This window comes from Mercurialis annua, linkage group LG1-X (assembly GCF_937616625.2).
Source record: "Mercurialis annua linkage group LG1-X, ddMerAnnu1.2, whole genome shotgun sequence".
Lineage (NCBI taxonomy): Eukaryota > Viridiplantae > Streptophyta > Magnoliopsida > Malpighiales > Euphorbiaceae > Mercurialis > Mercurialis annua.
Window position 1 is genome coordinate 63,494,492 of NC_065570.1, and position 21,083 is coordinate 63,515,574.

The 21,083-nt window shown below is 29.8% G+C and overlaps 4 protein-coding genes across 4 annotated transcripts; 1 reads left to right on the forward strand and 3 right to left on the reverse strand.

Moving 5' to 3' along the window:
• The first annotated feature begins 7,004 nt into the window (after positions 1-7,004).
• LOC126674559 (uncharacterized) lies at positions 7,005-11,395 on the forward strand. Its single transcript, XM_050369029.1, has 6 exons — positions 7,005-7,391; positions 8,660-9,278; positions 9,444-10,017; positions 10,115-10,728; positions 10,855-11,118; positions 11,390-11,395. The coding sequence occupies exons 2-6, from the start codon at positions 8,661-8,663 to the stop codon at positions 11,393-11,395; spliced, it is 2,076 nt and encodes a 691-aa protein (XP_050224986.1). The 5' UTR covers positions 7,005-7,391; position 8,660.
• Positions 11,396-12,096: 701 nt separating this feature from the next.
• On the reverse strand, positions 12,097-14,912 carry LOC126674567 (uncharacterized). Its single transcript, XM_050369040.2, has 7 exons — positions 14,577-14,912; positions 13,903-14,172; positions 13,692-13,826; positions 13,357-13,616; positions 13,149-13,272; positions 12,351-12,868; positions 12,097-12,259 (listed from the first exon to the last, which is right to left on the reverse strand). The coding sequence occupies exons 1-7, from the start codon at positions 14,910-14,912 to the stop codon at positions 12,097-12,099; spliced, it is 1,806 nt and encodes a 601-aa protein (XP_050224997.1).
• Positions 14,913-14,996: 84 nt separating this feature from the next.
• LOC126665658 (uncharacterized) lies at positions 14,997-17,692 on the reverse strand. Its single transcript, XM_050358512.2, has 5 exons — positions 17,325-17,692; positions 15,920-16,753; positions 15,536-15,841; positions 15,299-15,358; positions 14,997-15,229 (listed from the first exon to the last, which is right to left on the reverse strand). The coding sequence occupies exons 1-5, from the start codon at positions 17,625-17,627 to the stop codon at positions 15,041-15,043; spliced, it is 1,692 nt and encodes a 563-aa protein (XP_050214469.1). The 5' UTR covers positions 17,628-17,692; the 3' UTR covers positions 14,997-15,040.
• Positions 17,693-18,827: 1,135 nt separating this feature from the next.
• On the reverse strand, positions 18,828-19,692 carry LOC126664490 (uncharacterized protein At1g08160). Its single transcript, XM_050356893.2, has one exon. The coding sequence runs from the start codon at positions 19,642-19,644 to the stop codon at positions 19,030-19,032; it is 615 nt and encodes a 204-aa protein (XP_050212850.1). The 5' UTR covers positions 19,645-19,692; the 3' UTR covers positions 18,828-19,029.
• Positions 19,693-21,083: the final 1,391 nt, after the last annotated feature.

Sequence of the window (21,083 nt, forward strand, 5' to 3'; positions counted from 1 at the left end):
CGAGAGGTTGTGGGTTCGAACCACGCCTCGATAACTAACAACTAACATGAGACTCTAAATAATCGATTTCCACCTTTGATTAAAAAAAATAAAAAAAAATAAAAACATGCAAGGGCTCGACCAATGAGATGTTTAGGACCGGCGCAATCAGTAACAGAGGGAGAGGGCCATGAAATGGCTATGGCCTTCCAACTTTTATAACAATGTCAAATTTCTCTTTGATTAATATGTCAAAATTAATATCAATTTGTTTATATTTTACAATTCGGTTCCGCTATTTTTAAAATTGTCTCCTTTATATATTATATGTTGCAATTTGACCCCTTAATATTTAAATTCTTACTCCGTTAATAGGCGCAATAAGCTATGCGTGCCCCGCACAACAACATTTGACTCTTTTTTTGCAGCGAAATACAATATTATCAGATATAATTTTAATTTAAAGAGTTTATTTTTTATTGAGATATTAAATATTTTATATATGAAAAAATTGATTAATTAATTATTATGTTCTTTACTTTTATCATTTGCTAATAGGTTAAACCACTAAAATGAATTTTCGTAATCATCAATCAAATCAAAATAATAGAAGATCATTTATATTACGCAGTTCATTCAGATTTAGACCCTTCTTATTAATTTTGGATTCATACAAAAAAAAAGTATTAATTTTGGTCTTCTCTCCTCATATGCCAACGTTATGCTAAATTATAAATCATTAATATACATAATGATAAAAACTAGTGTACAATGCCGTATAGCAAAGTGCCAATTAGTGACCACTTGGAGGGAGACAAGAGGTGAGGTTCGTCTTAAGAAACATGACAAAACACACTATACTATATATTGATAGAAGAATTTATATTGATCAATTAAAATTGTTTAATTTATTTATTTTTTAGTTCGATTCAGATTGTTTCGGTAACGGAGGAAGGAGGGGACATGTATGGACATGGCCTCCCCCTCCCCCTTCTTTTTTTAAATGTCAAAATCAGTATCAATTTTTTTTATATTTTATGTAATACCCAAATATTTTAGAATAATTAAGTCGTGCCACGTGTCGCGAATTTCGATAAATTAAATTAAGAAGGATTTAATTTAATTATATCGGGAATAAAGAATAATACTTATTAAGAGGATTAGCGGGAATTAAGAAAATAACTTCAGAAATTAATATTAAATAAAATATAAATCCCGAGATAAGAATTATTTCGCCAAGATCCGCGAAATATTTTGTAGTAGTTGTGATATAAATTTCGGGTCAATCGGAGACTGTTTAAAATTTGGACGCGGATGCGTTTAGGACTGAATTCGTAATTTTGGAGAAGTTTAAGAGCTAAAATGTAAATTAGTCAATTGAGCCTCAAGAATAGAAATTAAAGGATTATTGACGGAAAATAATAATTTTAGAATATTTATTATTATTTATTTGGATATAAATAATAAGTACGTAATTGAGTAAAGTAAATAATTAACCGTTTGGTTAAATTAGAAAGTTTAAAAGAGAATTGGTTCAAGTTAATTTTCGGGACGGTGTGTGCGGCACGCCCGCGAAGCGGGGCGTGCGCCCGCATACTATGCGGGCGATGCGCCCGCATACTATGAATATGCGGGGCGTGCGTCCGCAACCCGCTCCTCGGGGCGTGTGTCCGCCGCCCGCACGAGTCGGCGGCTCGCCCGCAAATGAAAATTCGACGATCGACCTAATTTCGAAAAATTTATCGTACACGCATATCGAGACTTGAGATCAATTAGTGCTCGATTAATTTATCGACTAATTTGAGACGTTAACCTAAAAAGAGGTTAAACGGGAATTGATCTAGAGATGATATTTAATCCGTAAACGAGTTAGATACCGTTTATCGAAATATACGTGGGAAGCACGACGGTTAATAAAAGTAGTGTGTCGTGTCTCGAGTTTAGAGTCAATCTAAGAATAAGATTCTGACGTAAGTCAATTATTTTTAAAATAATTTTAGATCCGGCGAGGCAAGAAGCCGCTGGACCAGGAGCTTGGGAAGCTAGACGTTTCTAAGCACCAGAGTATTTTGGAATAAGCGGTCACTGTGAGTTTATACGATTTGCTTTTAAAGTATTTATTTAAGCAATTATTTTATATTTCTTTATGTTTGAATTGCATGTTTTATATGTGAAATTTTATATGAATTGCGCATACGTTTGATTTGAAACCAGTATTGATCCGATGGAACATGCTACCTATTGAGCGACAATAGGACTGCGTGATCACCAGTTTTGATTTGATACAGCTGTGAGCTGATTATGATTATGAAACATGAGATTTGAGGTATGGTTTCGATACGAGTGAGCACTCGGCTACGGTGTAGTCTGAAGTCCCCGTATCTAGTGGGCTGGGCCCACCAGTGAGTTGGACTCACAACTTGATATTAATGATTGTGTTGCACGATGAATGATTAATATGTTTGAGGATTAGGGTTTCAATCGGATCCTATACTTGGCTACATGAGATTTGAACGTTATTGCATTGTTTTATAATTTATAAAAATACTTATCAGTAAATGTATGAACTCACTCAGTATATTCCCATATACTGACCCCTCACAATCTTTCTTTCAGGTGAAAACATTTTGAAGAACGGACTTCCTTTCCTTGTTTCGGAAGTTTACAATAGCAGTGTTTTAAAATCCGGACCGGCCGGTTCAACCGGTTTGACCGGGAACCGGAGGCCACTCCGGTCCGATTGCACCTTAAAACCCGGAAATCCGGTTCGACCTCTTTGAACCGCCAAAAACCATCAAAAACCGGAAAACGCAGGACCGGTTGAACCATAAAACCCGTCCGGTTGGATTTATTCTCACAATATGATACATCAAAAAGAAAAACCTTCAAATCATATACCCATAACTCCAAAACCAATTATGTAGTGATCTGTGTTGCAATTACTCATACCCAAAAACAACCACCAGCTTTTAATTTGAAATGAAAATGCCATGGGTGTGTATAAAATTACATTTATCAAACACCATTGAACAAAACCAAAATAATTAACTCTGATTTCCAGTCCTATAATGCACTGCAGGTTGGAGGAATAGCACTGCCGATTTTAGAAGAAGAGCCGCCAACAGTGTTTGTAAATGTGAACATAAAAGATAAACCCTAATAAATTATGATTGCATTTTATAAAATATAAAAAGGGCTGCTGTATGATGTAAAACTACAAAGCCCACTATATTCGTTAAAAGTCCAAACTTAATATTTTCTTACCAATTTATGTTTAATACATATATTTTTATTTTTATTTATTTAAAAAGGTTCAACCAGTGGTTGAACCGGTTGGACCGGTTAGACCTTAAACCGGTGGCCGCACCGGTTCTGTCACCGGTCCGGATTTTAAAACATTGTACAATAGTAAAAGGGTATGTCAGGGACGTTTTCTTCATAGAGCTGCAGTAGTCGGTAGATGTCTGTATGAGATGTAAGATTTAAATTCAAACGGTATATTTAAAGGGACAGTTCTGATTTGATATAAAAGTATATATATTATTTATTTATAAATATTATATTTTAACCGTTTGATTTCTTTAACCAATTACCATAAGTGGAATTGGTTACGATTATGATTAGAGACAGGGCAGTGTTGGACATGAGATGTCGCTCAGTAAGACCCTAGTCTATAAGAGTGATTCGCGATAGTTTTCAGAAAGCAATAAAGATATCTTGATATTTATAATAATAATGTTTAAAAAGATTTTCTGAAAATGTTTTATATAAAATAATATATTTAATTCGCGAAAAATTTATAGTGGTTTTAGGCTATAGGTTTGCTACGGGTTCCGGAGCTACCACTCCCGTTCCCTAGCGCCGGTCTCGGCTCAATAAATTGGATCGTGACATTTTACAATTTGACCCTCTTATTTTTAAAAATTGTACCCTCCATATAATACATATAGCGATTTGACTCCCTGAATGCTAAAATTTCGGCTCTATCACCGGACCATTTTATATATTCTCTAAGCTTTAGAATTAAATATTTTGATGTATTAAAATTGAGTCTAATTGAAGTGTATTTAAAATAGAGTGCGTATAAAAATATTCGAAAGATGCAAATAGCGTTTAAATTTTTTTACTACTTCAATTCACCTAATGTTAATATTATTGAAATTTTATTATGAAAGAATTACTATGTTATTTTATTTTTAGTAGATCAATTGTTCGATTTTTATTACTTTTTATATTTTTATATCGGTGGATTTATGGTGTATTGTGATATTTTATTGATCTATATATTCTACCTCCCTGAAAAATTGATCATTTTTTTCATATATTATTGCCAAATTAGAAAGTGAGCAAAGAAAAAACAAAACTAAAAAGGGAAAAGAGCTAACTAGAAGGTCAATCATAGCCGTAAAGAATTGATAAATAATTGAAGATATTGAATTTAAAGGTATTAGTGGCGCATATATGTCCATTAACAATGAGACATTGGCACAAACTAAGGGATAGAAAAAAGAAGTGTTAAACGAGTTAGGTTAGGTCACATGTCTTTTAATGAATATAACATTTCTCCTTCACATCAATATTTTCTGCTATCTTTTTCTTTAATTCTCTTCTTAATGAAAATTTAACCATGCAAATCGTAGATATTTTTCTTTGCCAAGAAAATTGTAGATTTAAATGTAATATTTTTATCACTAAATTGTGGCCATTGCATTTCTAAACTCTTTTTTATCATTAGAAAGTAGCAACATTTCATGAATAATGAATATTTAGAGCTTTATAAAAATCGAATATAACTGAAAAAATAAATTTATTTCGGTTCAAACTACTTTTTTTCAAGTTGAGTTTGATTTTGGATAACTCGTCTTTTTGTGCTAGCTAAAACACAATGACCAAATTAGAAAGATCAGTCAAACCAACCGGTTTATAAGGTTCGGTTTAAAAGATTATTTTTTTCAAAATTTGATTCCATTTGATTTTGAGATAGAAAAAAACAAGACTTAGTTCGGTTAGCGGATACACACACAACGAAGTATGTTTAGTCATGGGCCATTTATGAACAGTTTTAAATCGAATTTAAACTTAATCTAACTCTTTCATATGTAAATTGAAATCCGAGCAGAGTTCGATTAAAAGTTAATGGTTAAAATTCAATCTATAAATTAAATTTATACTGATTGACATCATATAATTTTAAGTCTATATAAATTTTATAATTAAAAACAAAAGTCAAATATATCCATAAACATATGGATTTAGATTAAAACTATACTAAATAATAAAGGATCAAATCACCCTTATTTTTTATGAATTCAAATCACCCTCTTAACTTGGCACAAAATATCAAATGAGTCAATCTCGCGGCTTTTGGTACAAACAGACCTAAAATTTATGTTTTTATATCAAAAATATCTTTTTTCAACCCTTGTCTTAACTCCTCGAATGAGTTTCATTCTCCACTTTAAATATGAAAAAGTTTTAAAAAAATCCATATATTTAATTTATTTTATAAATTAACATTTAATCACACTAATTTTTCATTATAATCTTTATTATAAAAATTAAAACATCAAATAAATACATAAAAAACAATTTAGGTATTATTTTGTAATTTTTTCACTTATTCATCCTCAAAGTGTTCATCCCCAAGAAGATGAACAGCCACTATTTGTCCCTTGAGGATGAACGGTTCCGGTGTTTATCCGGACGAAATTGCTGGAGTATGTGGTGGCCGTAATATGCGGTGGTGGTGGGATATAAATTTAAGATTTGATTAATAAAGGTTTTAATTAGATTAAAATAGAATTAAATATAATTAATTGAATAAAATTTAAAAACTCACTCTCGAAGAAGCTGTTTTGATTAAAATGCAAATTTTCGATTTGTTTGTATCAAACGCCGCGAAATTGACTCATTTGATATTTTGTGCCAAATTGGAGGACGATTTAAAATAAAATATCTAAGTTGGTCCCGCTGACTGGACAGTTAAACCGGGTTATTGAACAGGTATCTTGATGGGATTAGAGTGGTATAATTCAGTAAAATCGATACCCAGAAATGATGGCTTTTAAGGGCACAAGCTCCTACTTTTTAAGGGGTCGAACCCATAACATATAGGGCCACAAAACATGGGTTTAGATCATGCTAAACTTGCGCCTTAAGCAACATTTTTGCATCTCCTTTTAGAGGCACTTTATATAAATTAATAAATTAAGCATTCCTTGTTTCTTGTACAAAAGGGGTTCATCATAACTCATAAGGAACCATATCTCATCTGGCATTGATATTTATGTTACTGTTACTCTCAACTTATCTGTTTTTTCTATCAATTCCGACAACCGGGATTGGATGGGGTCGGACCGAATCTAATCGGATTTGATTTTCTAAAATTTAATTTTTATTCCTATTCAATTTAGTCTAATATTTACTATCCAGATCCAGTTCATATATTAAATTTATGTGACTCAAATTGAATCTTTTCGAATTTACATTGAAAAATAATCAATTAGAAACGTTCAAATATGCACATAAAAAACAGCTATTAATTATACAAACCAAAATTACAATAAACTGATTAATTTTGAATGAGATTTCAGATTAACTGTTTTTGTCACAAAATAACAATTTACCCAAAATTCCATTTTGCTTCCTTTTGTATAAATCGAAATGGGTAGCTAGAAATAGCAACTGATATTTATCTTCCACCAAACTTTGTTTTCCTCATTTATGTATTTGGTGCAATACTACATCAACTTAAATGATAATTGACAATTAAATGTAAAAAAATAGCTAGATACGGTGTTGTATCTTCATGAATACCAAATTTGTAAAGTTTTTTTTATGATGTCCAATGAGTAATGACTCGCATTTTTTAATGTATGGCTAGTCAATATCTTCTTACCTTTTTTTTAATCTCTACAAAAAGAAATGGTTTAATCTTAAATATTTTAAAATTTTCGAATTGGGTTTTATGGTCTTAAATTCACTCTTTAGGAGTAATCCGGTATGAGAAAAATAGATATTTACCTAAATTACAAAAATAATTTGATATTCTACATCAGCAATGAAATCTTACGAAAAATACATCACGAATTTTCTAATTTTAAATTTTTACTCTCCGCTTTTTTTTAATTAAAAAATTACTCCTACTATATAAACTCAATGTTTAAAGAAATCATTACTTTTCACGCACAACTAGAAACCTTACTTTTCTCTCTCTATTTTTCTCTCTCTAAATTCTTCTCTCAGCTCGTAATCAAGCACGCTTCTTTGAAAAATTCTTCTTCGAAATTTCAGATTCCTAAATACAAATCTCTTCAACAGATCGATCACCGGAATTATTCTTCTCTGCTGCAAATCACATATAGAATTCAAGCAAAACAGCTCGATCTTCATAAAAACAGTGATTCTTAAAGGTAATTATCTGATCTTGTTAATAAAATTTACAGTTGTAACTGTTTTTTAAAATTTACAGTTGTAACAGCTCGATCTTCATAAAAACAGTGATTCTTAAACTCTAATTATCTGTTCTTGATAATATGATTATAATATTATTATTATCATATGATTATATTATAAAAATATTTTAGTTTAAATTGATCACATGATAATGTGATAATGTTATAATAACATGATAATAATATGTTATATTTTAACTGATAATCAAATGATAATATGTCTAAATTATTATAATCAGTTAATAAGTTTGCCTGATTATCATGTGATGTGATAATCAAATAACAATGTGTCCGAAATGTGATATGATAATGTGAATGTGTCTGAACTGTGATAACCAGTTGATAACCAGTTGATAACATGTGATAATTATGTCATAACCAGTTGATAACCAGTTGATAACCAGTTGATAACATGTGTCTGCTAATCAAATGATAATGTGTCTGCTAATCACATGATAATTTAACTTATCTGATAATCACATGATAATCACATGATAATGATAACCAGTTGATAACATGTGTCTGCTAATCAAATGATAATGATAACCAGTTGATAACCAGTTGATAACATGTGTCTGCTAATCAAATGATAATGTGTCTGCTAATCACATGATAATCACATGATAATCAAATAATAATAACATGATAATCACATGATAATGATAATTTTATGATATACATGTTTAATCAAATGATAATCACAAATAATGATAATAATATGATAATCAAATAATAATGTGTCTGTTTATTATCTTATGATAATCACATGATAATGATAATAATGTGATAATAATGTGATAATGATAATGATATGATAATGTGATAATCACATGATAATGATAATGTGTCCGAAATGTGATATGATAATGTGAATGTGTCTGAATTGTGATAACCAGTTGATAACCAGTTGATAACAGTAATAATGTCATAATCAGGTGATAATTCAAATTATCTGATAATCACATGATACTTTGTCTGATAATCACATGATAATCAAATAATAATGATAATAATATGATAATAATGTGATAATGATAATGATATGACAATGTGATAATAATTGTGATAATCACATGATACTTTGTCTGTGTATTATCTGATAATCACATGATAATTCAAATTATCATATTATTAGCTGAATATCTGCTAATCACAGGATAATATCATTATACAGCATTGTTATCATCTATTTTTCATTAATTTATCATCTATTTATCATTTTTCAGGATGGAAATTATTCAAGTGCTAATGCAACATGATGGACAATGGACAGAAGATGGAAAATATATAAACTTCAAAATAACAGGAATTTTATTGGAAATAGACTGCACATTTGAAAGTTTTATTGAATTGGTATATCAACATTTGCAAATTCAAGAGACTGACACTCAATTAGATATTCAATATCTAGTCAGTGATGATTATCCTCCAATCAAAATAAAAGATGAAGGAAGCCTCAGATTCTATATACAGTTAAAAAGGAGTGAAATGAACTTCACAAAATATCCAATCTGCATTATATTAAATAAGCCTATCAGATTTCTGGAATCATCATCATCAGCAGCTGCAAACGATTCAATTCTAGTTCAAGAAGACGATATGACATATCTGGATGAACAGTTCTTTAAAGAAAAAGAAATGTCTTGTTCAAATTTGGATATGATTGAATATGCAAACCTTCTTTGTGACCTTCAAGAGGATCTTCCGGAAACAGATTTTAATGAAGATTATATTGCAATAAATCAAACTAATCATAAATTAGAAGAAGGAGGCATATTCACTGATAAAGAATCAGTAATATCAGAGATGAGCCTCTATGGAATATCAGATCATTTTCAATACAAGGTACATTTCAATATTCTGTTTGTCCTTTTTATGTTATTATTATTTAAGTAATTATATTCTGAATTGTGATAATCAGTTGATAAGTTTGTGATACTTAAATGACAAGTTTGTGATACAGTTAACATTAGCATAACAGTATCAAAAACTGATTATTACTAATTACAGGTACAAAAATCATGCAAAAGACAGTACCGATTGAGATGTGTAGATGAATCTTGTGAATGGAAATTTTATGCGTCAAGGGTTGGAAACACAAAAATGTTTCAAGTACGAAAGTACAACAATGTTCATACATGTTCTTTGGAGATGAGAATGGGAGACCAGAAATATGTCAGCTCAAAAACAATAGCTAAAATCATCAAATCACAATTGTTGGATATAAAAACAATTTACACACCAAATGATATAATAAGAGACATGAGAAAGGATTACAGCATCAAATTAGATTATTGGAAAGCATGGAAATGTAGACAAATTGCACTAGAGCTTTTAAGAGGGAAACCAGAAGATTCATATGGTGTACTACCAAGATATCTTCACATGATAATGCAAACAAATCCAGGATCATTTGTAAGTTATAAAACAGATGTGGATGATACATTTCTCTATGCTTTCATGTCACTGAAGGCATCTATAAGTGGATGGAATCACTGTATTCCTATTATGATTGTGGATGCTACCTTTTTGAAAGGACCATATGGAGGTACTCTGTTTTCAGCATCAACTCTTGATGCAGCAGGTATGTTTTCAGCATTAAAGTTTTTATTAGCATACTGTTATCATTATGGCATTATCATGTGATAATCTGATAATCAAAACAAACTTTGATTTTACAGGAAAAATATTCCCTCTTGCATTTTCAATAACAGATTCAGAAAATGATGAATCATGGAATTGGTTTTTTACACACATCAAAAATGTTTTTGGTGTAAGGGAAGAAATGTGTATAATTTCAGACAGACATCAGAGCATTAAAAATGCAATAGAGAGTGTTTTTGCTGGAGAAGTTCAACATGATATTTGCATATATCATTTACTAAAAAACATGAAAAGCAAATTCAGAAGGAATCGGAAGACAATTAAAGATCTGTTCAAAGCAGCAGCAAGAGCTTATACAAAGGAAGAATTTAATACTCATATGGCAGAGCTTAACAATATAAATCCAGCAGTTATATCTTATCTCAAGGAAGCAGGTTTCAAAAGGTGGGCAGTTTCACATTCTGTGAAAAAAAGATACAACATAATGACTTCAAATACGGCTGAGTCATTTAATGCAGCAGTAAATAGGGCAAGAGAATTACCAGTTACCATGCTTATGGAATACTTGAGAAGCTTGGTACAAAGATGGAGCTACAAAAACAGAAATCTTGCTAGAGGAACTTTCACAAAATTGACTACCAAATATGATTCTCTGCTAAGGGAAAATTATATTAATTCCCTCAAAATCGAGGTAAGCATTCATTTAAACATAATAGTATTCTGTTTATTATTAGCATTGTCATCTGTTTATCAGGTTCACTTTAGTATTATCATCTGTTTATCAAAGTTCAGTTTAATATTATCATCTGTTTATCAGGTTCAGCCATCTGATGATGACATATTTACTGTTACTGAAAATTGTAAACCCTCCACTGTTAACATCAAGGAAAAATCTTGCACATGCAACAGATATCAAGAAGAAATGATTCCATGTAAACATGCTGCTGCTGTATTCAATTACAAACATCAAGACCCAACTGAATATTGCTCAAAGTATTTCACAAATGAAGAAATGCTTGCTACATATGCAGAAACTGTATACCCGATTCCTAAAGAAGAAACATGGGAAGTCACTGCAGAGGTTGAAGATGTCATTATCTTACCTCCTATAGGAAGAATTAAACCTGGAAGACCAAAAAAAAGAAGAATAAAAGGTCCAGATGAACAAAAAAATCAAAATAAGTGCAGCCGATGTGAAAAATATGGACATAATCGTAAGACTTGTAGAAATATTCCAAAAAAAGGCTAGAACTGTTCATTGAAAATTTAATTGTACTATTTTTCATTCAATAAAAAATTTTAATCATTCTTATATAATGTATTAATGATATAGAATAATTATCATAATATAGGTATGATAGGTATGATAATATTATCATATGAATATCACAATCATTCTTATATAATGTATTAATGATATAGAATAATTATCATAATATAGGTATGATAGGTATGAAAATATTATCATATGAATATCACAACATAATCATATAATTATCAACAGCATTAGACAACTTATCATTATTATAAAATTATCATTAGTTATCATGTGAGTATCATAAAATTTATCATTAAAGTGTAATCACATTATCATATTATTATCATTATCATCTGATTATCACCTGATTGATTATGACATAATTATCACCTGATTATCAAAAAACTGAAATTGTTATCATTAATCACATTATCATAAATTTATCACATTACCATTTTATCATAAAGTTATCACCTGATTATGACATAATTATCACCTGTTATAATTAGTCACATTATCATAAACTTATCATTTATCATTTTATCATCTGAATATCACCTGATTATGACATAATTATCACCTGTTTATTATTAGTCACATTATCATAAAGTTATCATTTGTTATTTTATCATCTGAGTATCACCTGATTATGACATAATTATTAATTATTACCTGAGTAGCAAAAAACTAAAATTGTAATCATTAACATTGTAAAAAACTTACACAACCATTTTTGTTCCAGAATCACATTTACACAATCACAAAACTTTAGTATAAGTTTTAAAAACTAAAAACAACAGTTCATTCAGAAATATAACCACATTTAGTCTTGATCTTCCACCTTCCATAGATGTACAAATTAGTTGCATATCTTTCACGAAGTCTAAAGACATCAATATTTCTCGGAATTGCCTTCCCTTCTATCAAGTATTCAGCAAAAGCCACAATGTACAAACCACAATCTCTGCATTGTTTAAAAAAATTGTCACTGTCTCAACATTTTAATTAATTGAAAAAAATAAAAAGAAATATGAAAGAAAAAGAAAGAAACTTACGCTTTTTCTTGAACAGGAAGTCTGTCAACATAAGCTACAGCAAATGGATCAATTTTACTCTTGTCCATATAATAAACAGAGTGGAAGTTGATATCACTCCGATCATAAAATCCAACAATGTCCAATATCAGCGGAAGCAATGTTGCATATGCAGTCATAACAGTAGCAGTATGATTATCATAAAGCTCACTCCTACGAGAGTTGTACACAAAAAAGGTCCTATACTCAAAACTGAGTTTAGCAAGAATCCAATGGTCCTGAGATTCACCATCAACTTTAAGGTGAACTGGAAACAGTATATTCTTCACATCAGACCAACACCTCTTATAAGCACCATCTTCTCCAACAATGAAATTATATAATTCAGCAAACATTGGTAAATCAGTCACACTACGTGTCTCCTGATAGAGTAAATACCCATTCTGAACATACTGATCGAAAAAATTACCACATACACTGTAATCATTGTTCAGAAACAAACACTTCTTCCTCAAATATGAAAACAGACAATCAATATGCTGAAAAAAAAAACAAAAAAAGTTAAAAACTTAGTAGGAGTATCATATAAAAACTCATTATCATAAGATAATCATACAGATAAAACTGTTATCATAATATTATCATTATATTATTATCATAATATTATGATAATATTGTTATCATACAGATAAAAACACCATTATCATAATATTATCATGTTATTATCTTAATAATATCCTATGTTATCATCATATTATCATTCCAATAAAATATCATATGCTTATATAAACTATAATAATATAAATAAATATAACTTACACTTGAATCCAAATAGGCTCCTGGTGTATGAAGCTTGTAAAAGAAATCTTTAGTAACAATACCCTCTCCACCAAGCCTTATCACTGGTCTTAACGTTTTGTAATTTGGATAATAAATTTCATTCCTACAAATTTCAAAACAAAATGTTAATAACAAATAAATAAATATCGACAGTATATTAAAAAAAATCAGATAACACAAAACTTACATTTCATTTTTCTTCTTGTATGTGCCAACACAAATCCAGTCATTAAATTCAGAAAGCCATTCTTGATTACACATATCAGACACACTTTCAACAATTAAAGGATTACGATTTACAAACGTATTACCAACTGCTTGAACTTTTCCAGGATTGTCTAAATTGCGAATTTTCATCAGCAGAGGAAACTGTTTTGCCATCATACTTGAACTATTCTCCAACTTTACATCCTTGTTCAACTCTTCATTCAGTTTTCTTTTTACAAGCTATTAAAATACAAAAAATAAATTATAAAAAACACTGATTAAATAAATAACATTATAATTAAAAAAAAACATTACTTTCAATCTCCTTCTCGGAGCAGCAACTTTCTCAGCTTGAATAGTTGTTTCATCAGTGACTATCTCTTCTTTCAAAGCTGTTGTTTTAGGTAATTCAACCTTATTAACTAGAACAGCTGGTTCAATTATTTTTTCCTGCATAAATAAACACATTTTAAATAAATGCATATGCAAAAATAAAAAATAAACAAAAACAAAATTTAATAAATACCTCAGTACGAACCCAGCACGACAAAGATGCAACAAGTGAAGATACTTGTTGCTCACAAGCAGCATGATCAGCAATTTCAGTATCACCAGATTCATCTGTTTCCTTTTCTAAAATTATATTTGCAGAAGGAACATTTAAATCTGATTGTACAGAAGGAGGTGTTATAAACTCATCGCTGCATACTTCACTAAGCATCGCAACTTCAGAATCAATTAGCTCATTTATTTTGCTTGACTGATCAACTTCTTCCACAGCAGCATTACAAAAAATCTGCTTCACCAGGAAAATAAAAAAGAAATGATGTTATCATAAAAGTATCATACAGTATCATACAATTATCATGACGCAATAATTACAAACATTATTACATTAAAAGAAATGATATTATCATAAAGGTATCATAAAAGTATCATACAGTTATCATGGCACACTAATTACAGACACATTACATTGTCAAATACATGTTATCATATACGTATCATTATTATATTAGATATGAAATTATCAAAACATAATCACATATAACAAATTATAATTATAATATTTCTAAATTTAAATAAGACATTATTAGTCAGAATAATAAAATGCCATTACATCACATATAAAAAGAAATACATTATCATTAGAATATCTTATATATCAGTATCATCAAATTATCCAAATTGTAAAGATACCTCCAACTCAGATTCTTTTTCATTTAAAACCAATTTTTCATTCTCTTGAGCAACCACAATATCAACATGATCAACTTTCTTAGCTTGTTCTTCCAGCTCAGCCTGCTCAATATCATCAATTTTTTGAATCCTATCACCCTCTCCATCTGAATCCATTTTATCAACCAACTCAGCTTCCTCAACTTGTTCAAATTTCTCAGCCAACTCAGCATGCTTAACTTCATCAATGTTTTCAGTAGACTCATTAGGATTACTATCAAAAAGAGCATCCACGTCAAAATTCCTCTCCGAGTCATCAACAACAGTGTCAGCTTCAGCAACAACACCACCATCCATCTCACCACAAATTCCTTCCTCAATTTCAGGATTATCATGCAATAAGCCTTCCAACTCTACATTAACCTCAGTAACAATCTATAAAAAAAAGAGATTAATAAAAAAACAAACAATAAATTATCTAGCTGTTAACAAATGAAAAAATATACCATTTCACCATCAACACATTCACCAACAGGTTCATCATTTTTACTATTATCAAGATCATTCGGCTGAACATTCTGCTGGACATCAGCACTCCGCCTCAAAACCTCATAAGACACGCTATCATCATTCGCAGTTTCTTCCGAAGAGCCAATGTTTTTCTCATTATCAGTCTAAAAAATAAATATTAAGAAATTAATATTTAGAATAATAAATATATGTGAAATAAAAATATCAAATACCTCATAGTCAACATCTTCACTATCAACAGAATTATGTATCTTCTTTTCTACAGTTTCAGCCTATATTTAACAAAAATTAAAACATTTTAAAAATTATCATACATTTATCATAAGAATATTATCATACAGTTATCATAAATATTATCAATATCATTATGATAACATTATCATAAAATTATCATAGAATAATGTTAATATTATCATAATGTTATCATACAATTATAACAAACCACATACCTTTCCAGAATTGACTTTGAAAATATTACTTAATTGATTTACTTCAAAATTATCAACAGAAGCACAAATGCGCTTTCGAACGTCACTCTCCAAATCAGAATAATCAACATCATTGTCAAAAATCTGAGCTTTCAATTCCTTGACAAAGTTAACGCAAGCAGACCTTGCCACTTCCATGATTCTAACTTCAGCTATACAAGCATCATTTCTTTCTTGCGCAGCAACGTGACCTTGATAATAGAGTCCATTAACAATAAGACTACCAGACTCATCGTCAGTTGCTACAATATTTGAAAGGACTGTGACCTATAAGAATTAATTAATAATTAGATCACGAAAAATACACAAATTAATCGAGCAAAAATTAAATAAGCATCATTATACCTTTTCAGTTTCATCATCAAAAACTTTAAAATCAAAGTTCTGCATTTTTTTTATATCCTTCGGTATCCAACGCATTAACCGAGGATAGGCAGCAGCATCGTTCAAAGTACACAGGTACTGAGGCACAGAAACTAATGTTTCATAAAACCAGAATTGGATGGCATACGGAAATCCATAAAGTCGATAGAAGGTAGATTGACTTGATGACTTCAGTTTACTTGAGAGCTTGTTCTTAGTAGACTGAACAAATAATTCAAACGAATATTTCCCCCATGGAAAATCATCATAATCAGAACTATCCAGCAAGTGAATGAAACGATCTTCAATCAAAGTAGTCCCAAGATTACCCAAAATAAAACATTGCACCATGTAAAGCTTCGCAAACTTTACAGCCTCATCATCATTCTCCCAAACAGCATCAAGAAATTTTGCTTCAATAACCTGACGTGTAATCTTGCTCTCATCACTAAAAAATTTATTAAAAAAATCACCATCCTCAAAATAACCAGAAAATCTTGACTCGTCACTTCCACAAACAAGACCGCTAACGAGACCAAACTCATACAAACTGAAACGCAGAATCTGAGATCCGTAATTAAACCAAAGTTCAGAAAGATTGGCATGATGCACCTCCCTTAAAAGTATAGAATGTATGAGTCTAAGACTAAGTACATCCTTGTCCAGCCATAAAAAGGAACCAAACCTACTGTTCTTTAAAATAGATAACTGATCATCATTAAGCTTCAACTTTATATTTTTGATCACTGAATTGGAACTTGCATTTCCAACTTTCCCAACAAAACGTTCCTTTGGATCAATTAACAAATCAAACTTCTGCAGTAAACAAAGACAAAAAACAAAAAAAAAATGGTATCATTTAAAACTCAGGCAGAAACTTCTCAGATATCACAATTTTATTATATTATCATCAAGTAATCATCATATAATATTGTATGATCAATGCAGTATCTTCACAGAGTTATCATGTTATCATCATGTTATAATTTCAATGATAGCAATCATTATAATCATATTATCTTACAATGACATTATATTATCATCATGTTATAATTTCAAATACAACAATACAACTATCTTAAAAATGTTATCATATAAACAAAATTATAATCATATTATCATCAGATAATCATCAAACAACAATACATTAACAAGAAGTTATCTTAACTTCCTTAAATCAGCAGCTCTTCATATTATAATATGATAATATGATAATATGATAATCTATCACATATTTATCAAACACATTATCATGTCATAATCATAGAGCTTATCTGACACATTATCATGTGATTATCATGTTACACATCTTCATATTATCAGTACATTATCATGTGATTGTCATAATATTATCATTTCATTATCATAACAAAAAAAACAAAAATACCTGCATAGAATCACTTTTATTCAAGTTATCACTACCAAGCCTTTTCCTCTTGATATCTCTTTGGTGCAAAACAACATCTCCTTTTCTTTTACAAGCAACATCCTTCTTCACAGACTTATATTTCACAATTGCTTTCTTCTCTTTTACACAGACAACAGCATTAGATTTAATAATTTCTTTACTTCTCGAACTCCTACGAAGAGGAGAAACACCAGCCTTTTCCATTGTTTTCTCAGGACTCTTAGAAGTCTTCTTTTTACTCAAAAAATCAGATAATGTTTCTTCAAAATCACTATCACTCATATTGTGCAATTAACTGAGAATCAAAAACAAACACAAAAACACTTGATAAGTTAATAAAGATAAAAAATATAAATATATAAATGCATGAATAGAAAACAAAGTAAAATCATAATAAAATCAATGCTAAATAACATAATCAGATGATAAACACATCTAATTAATAAAAAAACAATGCTGATTATACAATCAGATGATAAACACATCTCAATACTAAATGTAACAGTAAATTACTCAACAAAACGATATCGTCAACAGAGAAAAGAAAACAGAACACGTAAAAAATTCTCACCGGAGCACAATGAAGATGATGAAAGTAACGACAACGAGCAATGCGACACAGAGAATCGTAAGCGGAGAAGAACGAGAAGTTAGGGCAAAAAGAAGAGGCAAAACGAAGAATCAAAAAGTTTCAAAGATTCGACAGAATTGAGATAAACGAAAAACTGAGCGAAAAACAAATAAATGAGCAATAACTGCTCCTAGAGTATAAAAATAAAGATTTAAAAAAAACGGGAGTAAAAAAATAAATAAGCTAGGTAAATATATTAAGAAAAGACACGTGTGAGTAAAAACAAGAATAAATTTAAAACAGGAAGTATTTTACGTATCTTTTCATAAGGGAGGTAATCTTTACAAATATTTTTAAAATTAGGGTGTTTTCTCAAATTTTCTCATCCGGTATTGTGACACGGGCTAATGATCAAGAGGGTCAGTAACCCAGGCCCATAGTCCATATAATTCATTCTCAAAATAGGCCTTGCAACAAAACATTAACTAGAAAATACTTATATTTCATTTTATTTTATTAAAAAAATAGGGAGATTAAAGCTGGAACTCTCAAACCGAGTTACGATTTTTTATAATTAGTCTATATCGATGATATACATGATCATTCGATGAATTTGGGCTGATTCAGACTCAATCGAATCTAATTCTTTTATATACAAATTCAAATTAATTCCATACCATGTTAATCTTGACGTTTTTGAAGATTTAATAAATTCATCAAAAAAGTAGCTCGTAAAAAGAGGTGCTAATGTGAGTTTGGGCTCAGACCGGACTTAAATAATAAAATTATGCGTCTGAAACTCAAAACACTCTCTATTCAAATTCTACTTTTTAGCTTTAATTTCAAATTTAGCAATTCTGAAAAATAAATTAATTTAAGTACGCTATTTTAAGTTAATAATACCAAAAAAAATCAAATAAATAAATTTAAATACTGTTTAAATCCACAACAATCAATCTCTCAAAATAGAGAAAGAAAAGCATAACACAACCAATTGTGCAATTACACAAGTAAACAAAAATAAATGCAATGACTCGAAAACCCAATAAAAAGGTAAAAGAAACATAATCCTACAATTAAAAAATAATCACAAACTAAAGTGCCAATTACTAATCAGTACTCCACGTCACAATAAGTCCTTTGTGCAATCTTTGAAGAAGAAAAATGTACCACCACAGCAGGACAAATCACACTTAAATGTTTATGCTTAAACTTCATTATACCAACCTTAAACCTAATTCTTGCCTTAATCCTCAAATCTAACTGAAGTTGTCCTGATTTTTTCTCAACTCTCATATCATTAGATAATGATTTAGCCAATGCCGCATCTCTAGCCTCGAGCTTCGCCTCCAGTCGAGTCACATTTCGACGAGGTTGATGAAACGGCTCGAGTGTGTTAAAAGCTAGGGTTTGATCATCGTACGATAGTGAAACATCAATTACATCATAGTAAATAGAGATTCTTCTATTAGGGTTATGTGCCCTAATAAATATATCAAACGACGCGTTAAGGTGGTTGTTTTTTAGGTTAAAGTTACTTACCGAGCCGTTTTCGATTGAGTACTCGATTTGTTTCGGTCGGATTATTAGCCAAGTGATTAGCACAACTAAACCCAAGATAACGATTAGGGTTAGTATGACTAGAGCAATGACTCGGAGTAGTTTCGAGTGGGCTGCCGGCCGATGTGGCTGTGCAGGTGGCTGCTGAGAGGTGGTGCCGGTGGCCATTTTGGGTGGGAATTTAAGATTGATGAATTGATTGTTGAGATCAATGTATTATATAGGTTTTATAGTGGAAATGTTAAATCAATAGAAATTTTTGTTTTTGCTTTTTGTTATTTGGTATATAATAATTAGAGAGCTTTTTTGCTTTAACATTTCTTGTAAGAAACTCAAGAAATCTTAGGATTCGAATTGTTTGTTCCTGACTTCAGATTGAATGTTTTAAGATTCTTTTTCTTTAAGGAATTCTATATCATATTCATATCCAAAATTACAACTAATTTTCTGCAATATAGCAAATGCTAGTAGTTGTTAGTAAATACGTATATCTCTTTTAATAAGATTTATTTAGCTCTTTCAATCAAATTTATTTTACTTTAGTTATTGATATGTTAAACAACTATAAATTGTATATTCTTTTTTAAATTAAATATTTTATATTTTAAATAATTTGAATCATATTAAATTATATAGTAATTAAAATTATGTTTTACAAAAGAAAGAATTTAATTTTTTTTTAAAAACATTATATATACAAATTTGATAATAAAATTCATTTAACTCATAAAATTAATTAAATATAACTATTATAATCAACAATTTTAAATTTTTTGAAAATTCAAATAATTGCTTATATAATAAGTTTTTAGTTGTAATTTTCTTCAATAACCAATAGCTGACTTAACTTTATTAAATATTTAAATGAAACAATCGATGTTAAATTATATAATGCATAATGTCGTTTAAACTATTTTAAAATGAGTTAACTAGTTATAAATTACATAAAATTTATTTGATCTCAATACAGTTGAATCAAATATTTATTTCAAACTGAGTGAAATCATAATTGGAGAGTAAAATTCTTTCAACATGGTATATTTTTTTCATTTATAAGACTCAAACTTTAAACTTCAGAAATATTAAAGTCCTATACGAGGCTCCAATTATAATACTTATTTTATATGATCAATATATTTTTTTTTAACAATCGAATAATCTTTTATTAATAATAAAAAGCAGTTACAGGTGTAAGAATTCAGAAAGGGTATAACCGTTTCTAATGACCTGACATGGAACAAGATATAAATAAAATTACATAACTGCTCTAACACAATAAGATCAAATCCTTTTTTGTCTAACAGAAGAAAAAAAAATTAATATAACCCATAACGATTTCATCTTCCATCTTGAAAGGTCTTGATTCATCTCTGATTTTTTATTTGTATATATATTGAAATTGATGCGTCTCGTCGATAGATTTACCAACCAAAATGAAAAAGAGTCGGTCATTTATTTTATTCTAAAGCAATAAAAGAAAATGGCTACCGCCAACGGAAAAAATAAACCATTAATGGCAGCCGAAGCGAAAAATAAAAAGAGAAACGCTTGACAATTAGGGTTTTCTATTTGAGAGAGAGAGAGGAGGGTTGGAGTTAGCTAACACT

What these genes read in the sequence shown, in the direction of transcription:
- LOC126674559 (XM_050369029.1), top strand. Translation starts at nt 8,661, where the DNA reads ATGGAAATTATTCAAGTGCTAATGCAACATGATGGACAATGGACAGAA. An exon ending in CAGATCATTTTCAATACAAG is followed by an intron (nt 9,279 to 9,443) that starts GTACATTTCAAT and finishes TACTAATTACAG; the next exon opens with GTACAAAAATCATGCAAAAG. An exon ending in TTAATTCCCTCAAAATCGAG is followed by an intron (nt 10,729 to 10,854) that starts GTAAGCATTCAT and finishes TCTGTTTATCAG; the next exon opens with GTTCAGCCATCTGATGATGA.
- LOC126674567 (XM_050369040.2), bottom strand. Translation starts at nt 14,912, where the DNA reads ATGGATGGTGGTGTTGTTGCTGAAGCTGACACTGTTGTTGATGACTCG. An exon ending in CTCCGAGAAGGAGATTGAAA is followed by an intron (nt 13,617 to 13,691) that starts GTAATGTTTTTT and finishes GTATTTTAATAG; the next exon opens with CTTGTAAAAAGAAAACTGAA. An exon ending in TACAAGAAGAAAAATGAAAT is followed by an intron (nt 13,273 to 13,356) that starts GTAAGTTTTGTG and finishes TGAAATTTGTAG; the next exon opens with GAATGAAATTTATTATCCAA.
- LOC126665658 (XM_050358512.2), bottom strand. Translation starts at nt 17,627, where the DNA reads ATGAGTGATAGTGATTTTGAAGAAACATTATCTGATTTTTTGAGTAAA. An exon ending in TCAAAGTCAATTCTGGAAAG is followed by an intron (nt 15,359 to 15,535) that starts GTATGTGGTTTG and finishes TGTTAAATATAG; the next exon opens with GCTGAAACTGTAGAAAAGAA. An exon ending in GTGAAGATGTTGACTATGAG is followed by an intron (nt 15,230 to 15,298) that starts GTATTTGATATT and finishes TTTATTTTTTAG; the next exon opens with ACTGATAATGAGAAAAACAT.
- LOC126664490 (XM_050356893.2), bottom strand. Translation starts at nt 19,644, where the DNA reads ATGGCCACCGGCACCACCTCTCAGCAGCCACCTGCACAGCCACATCGG.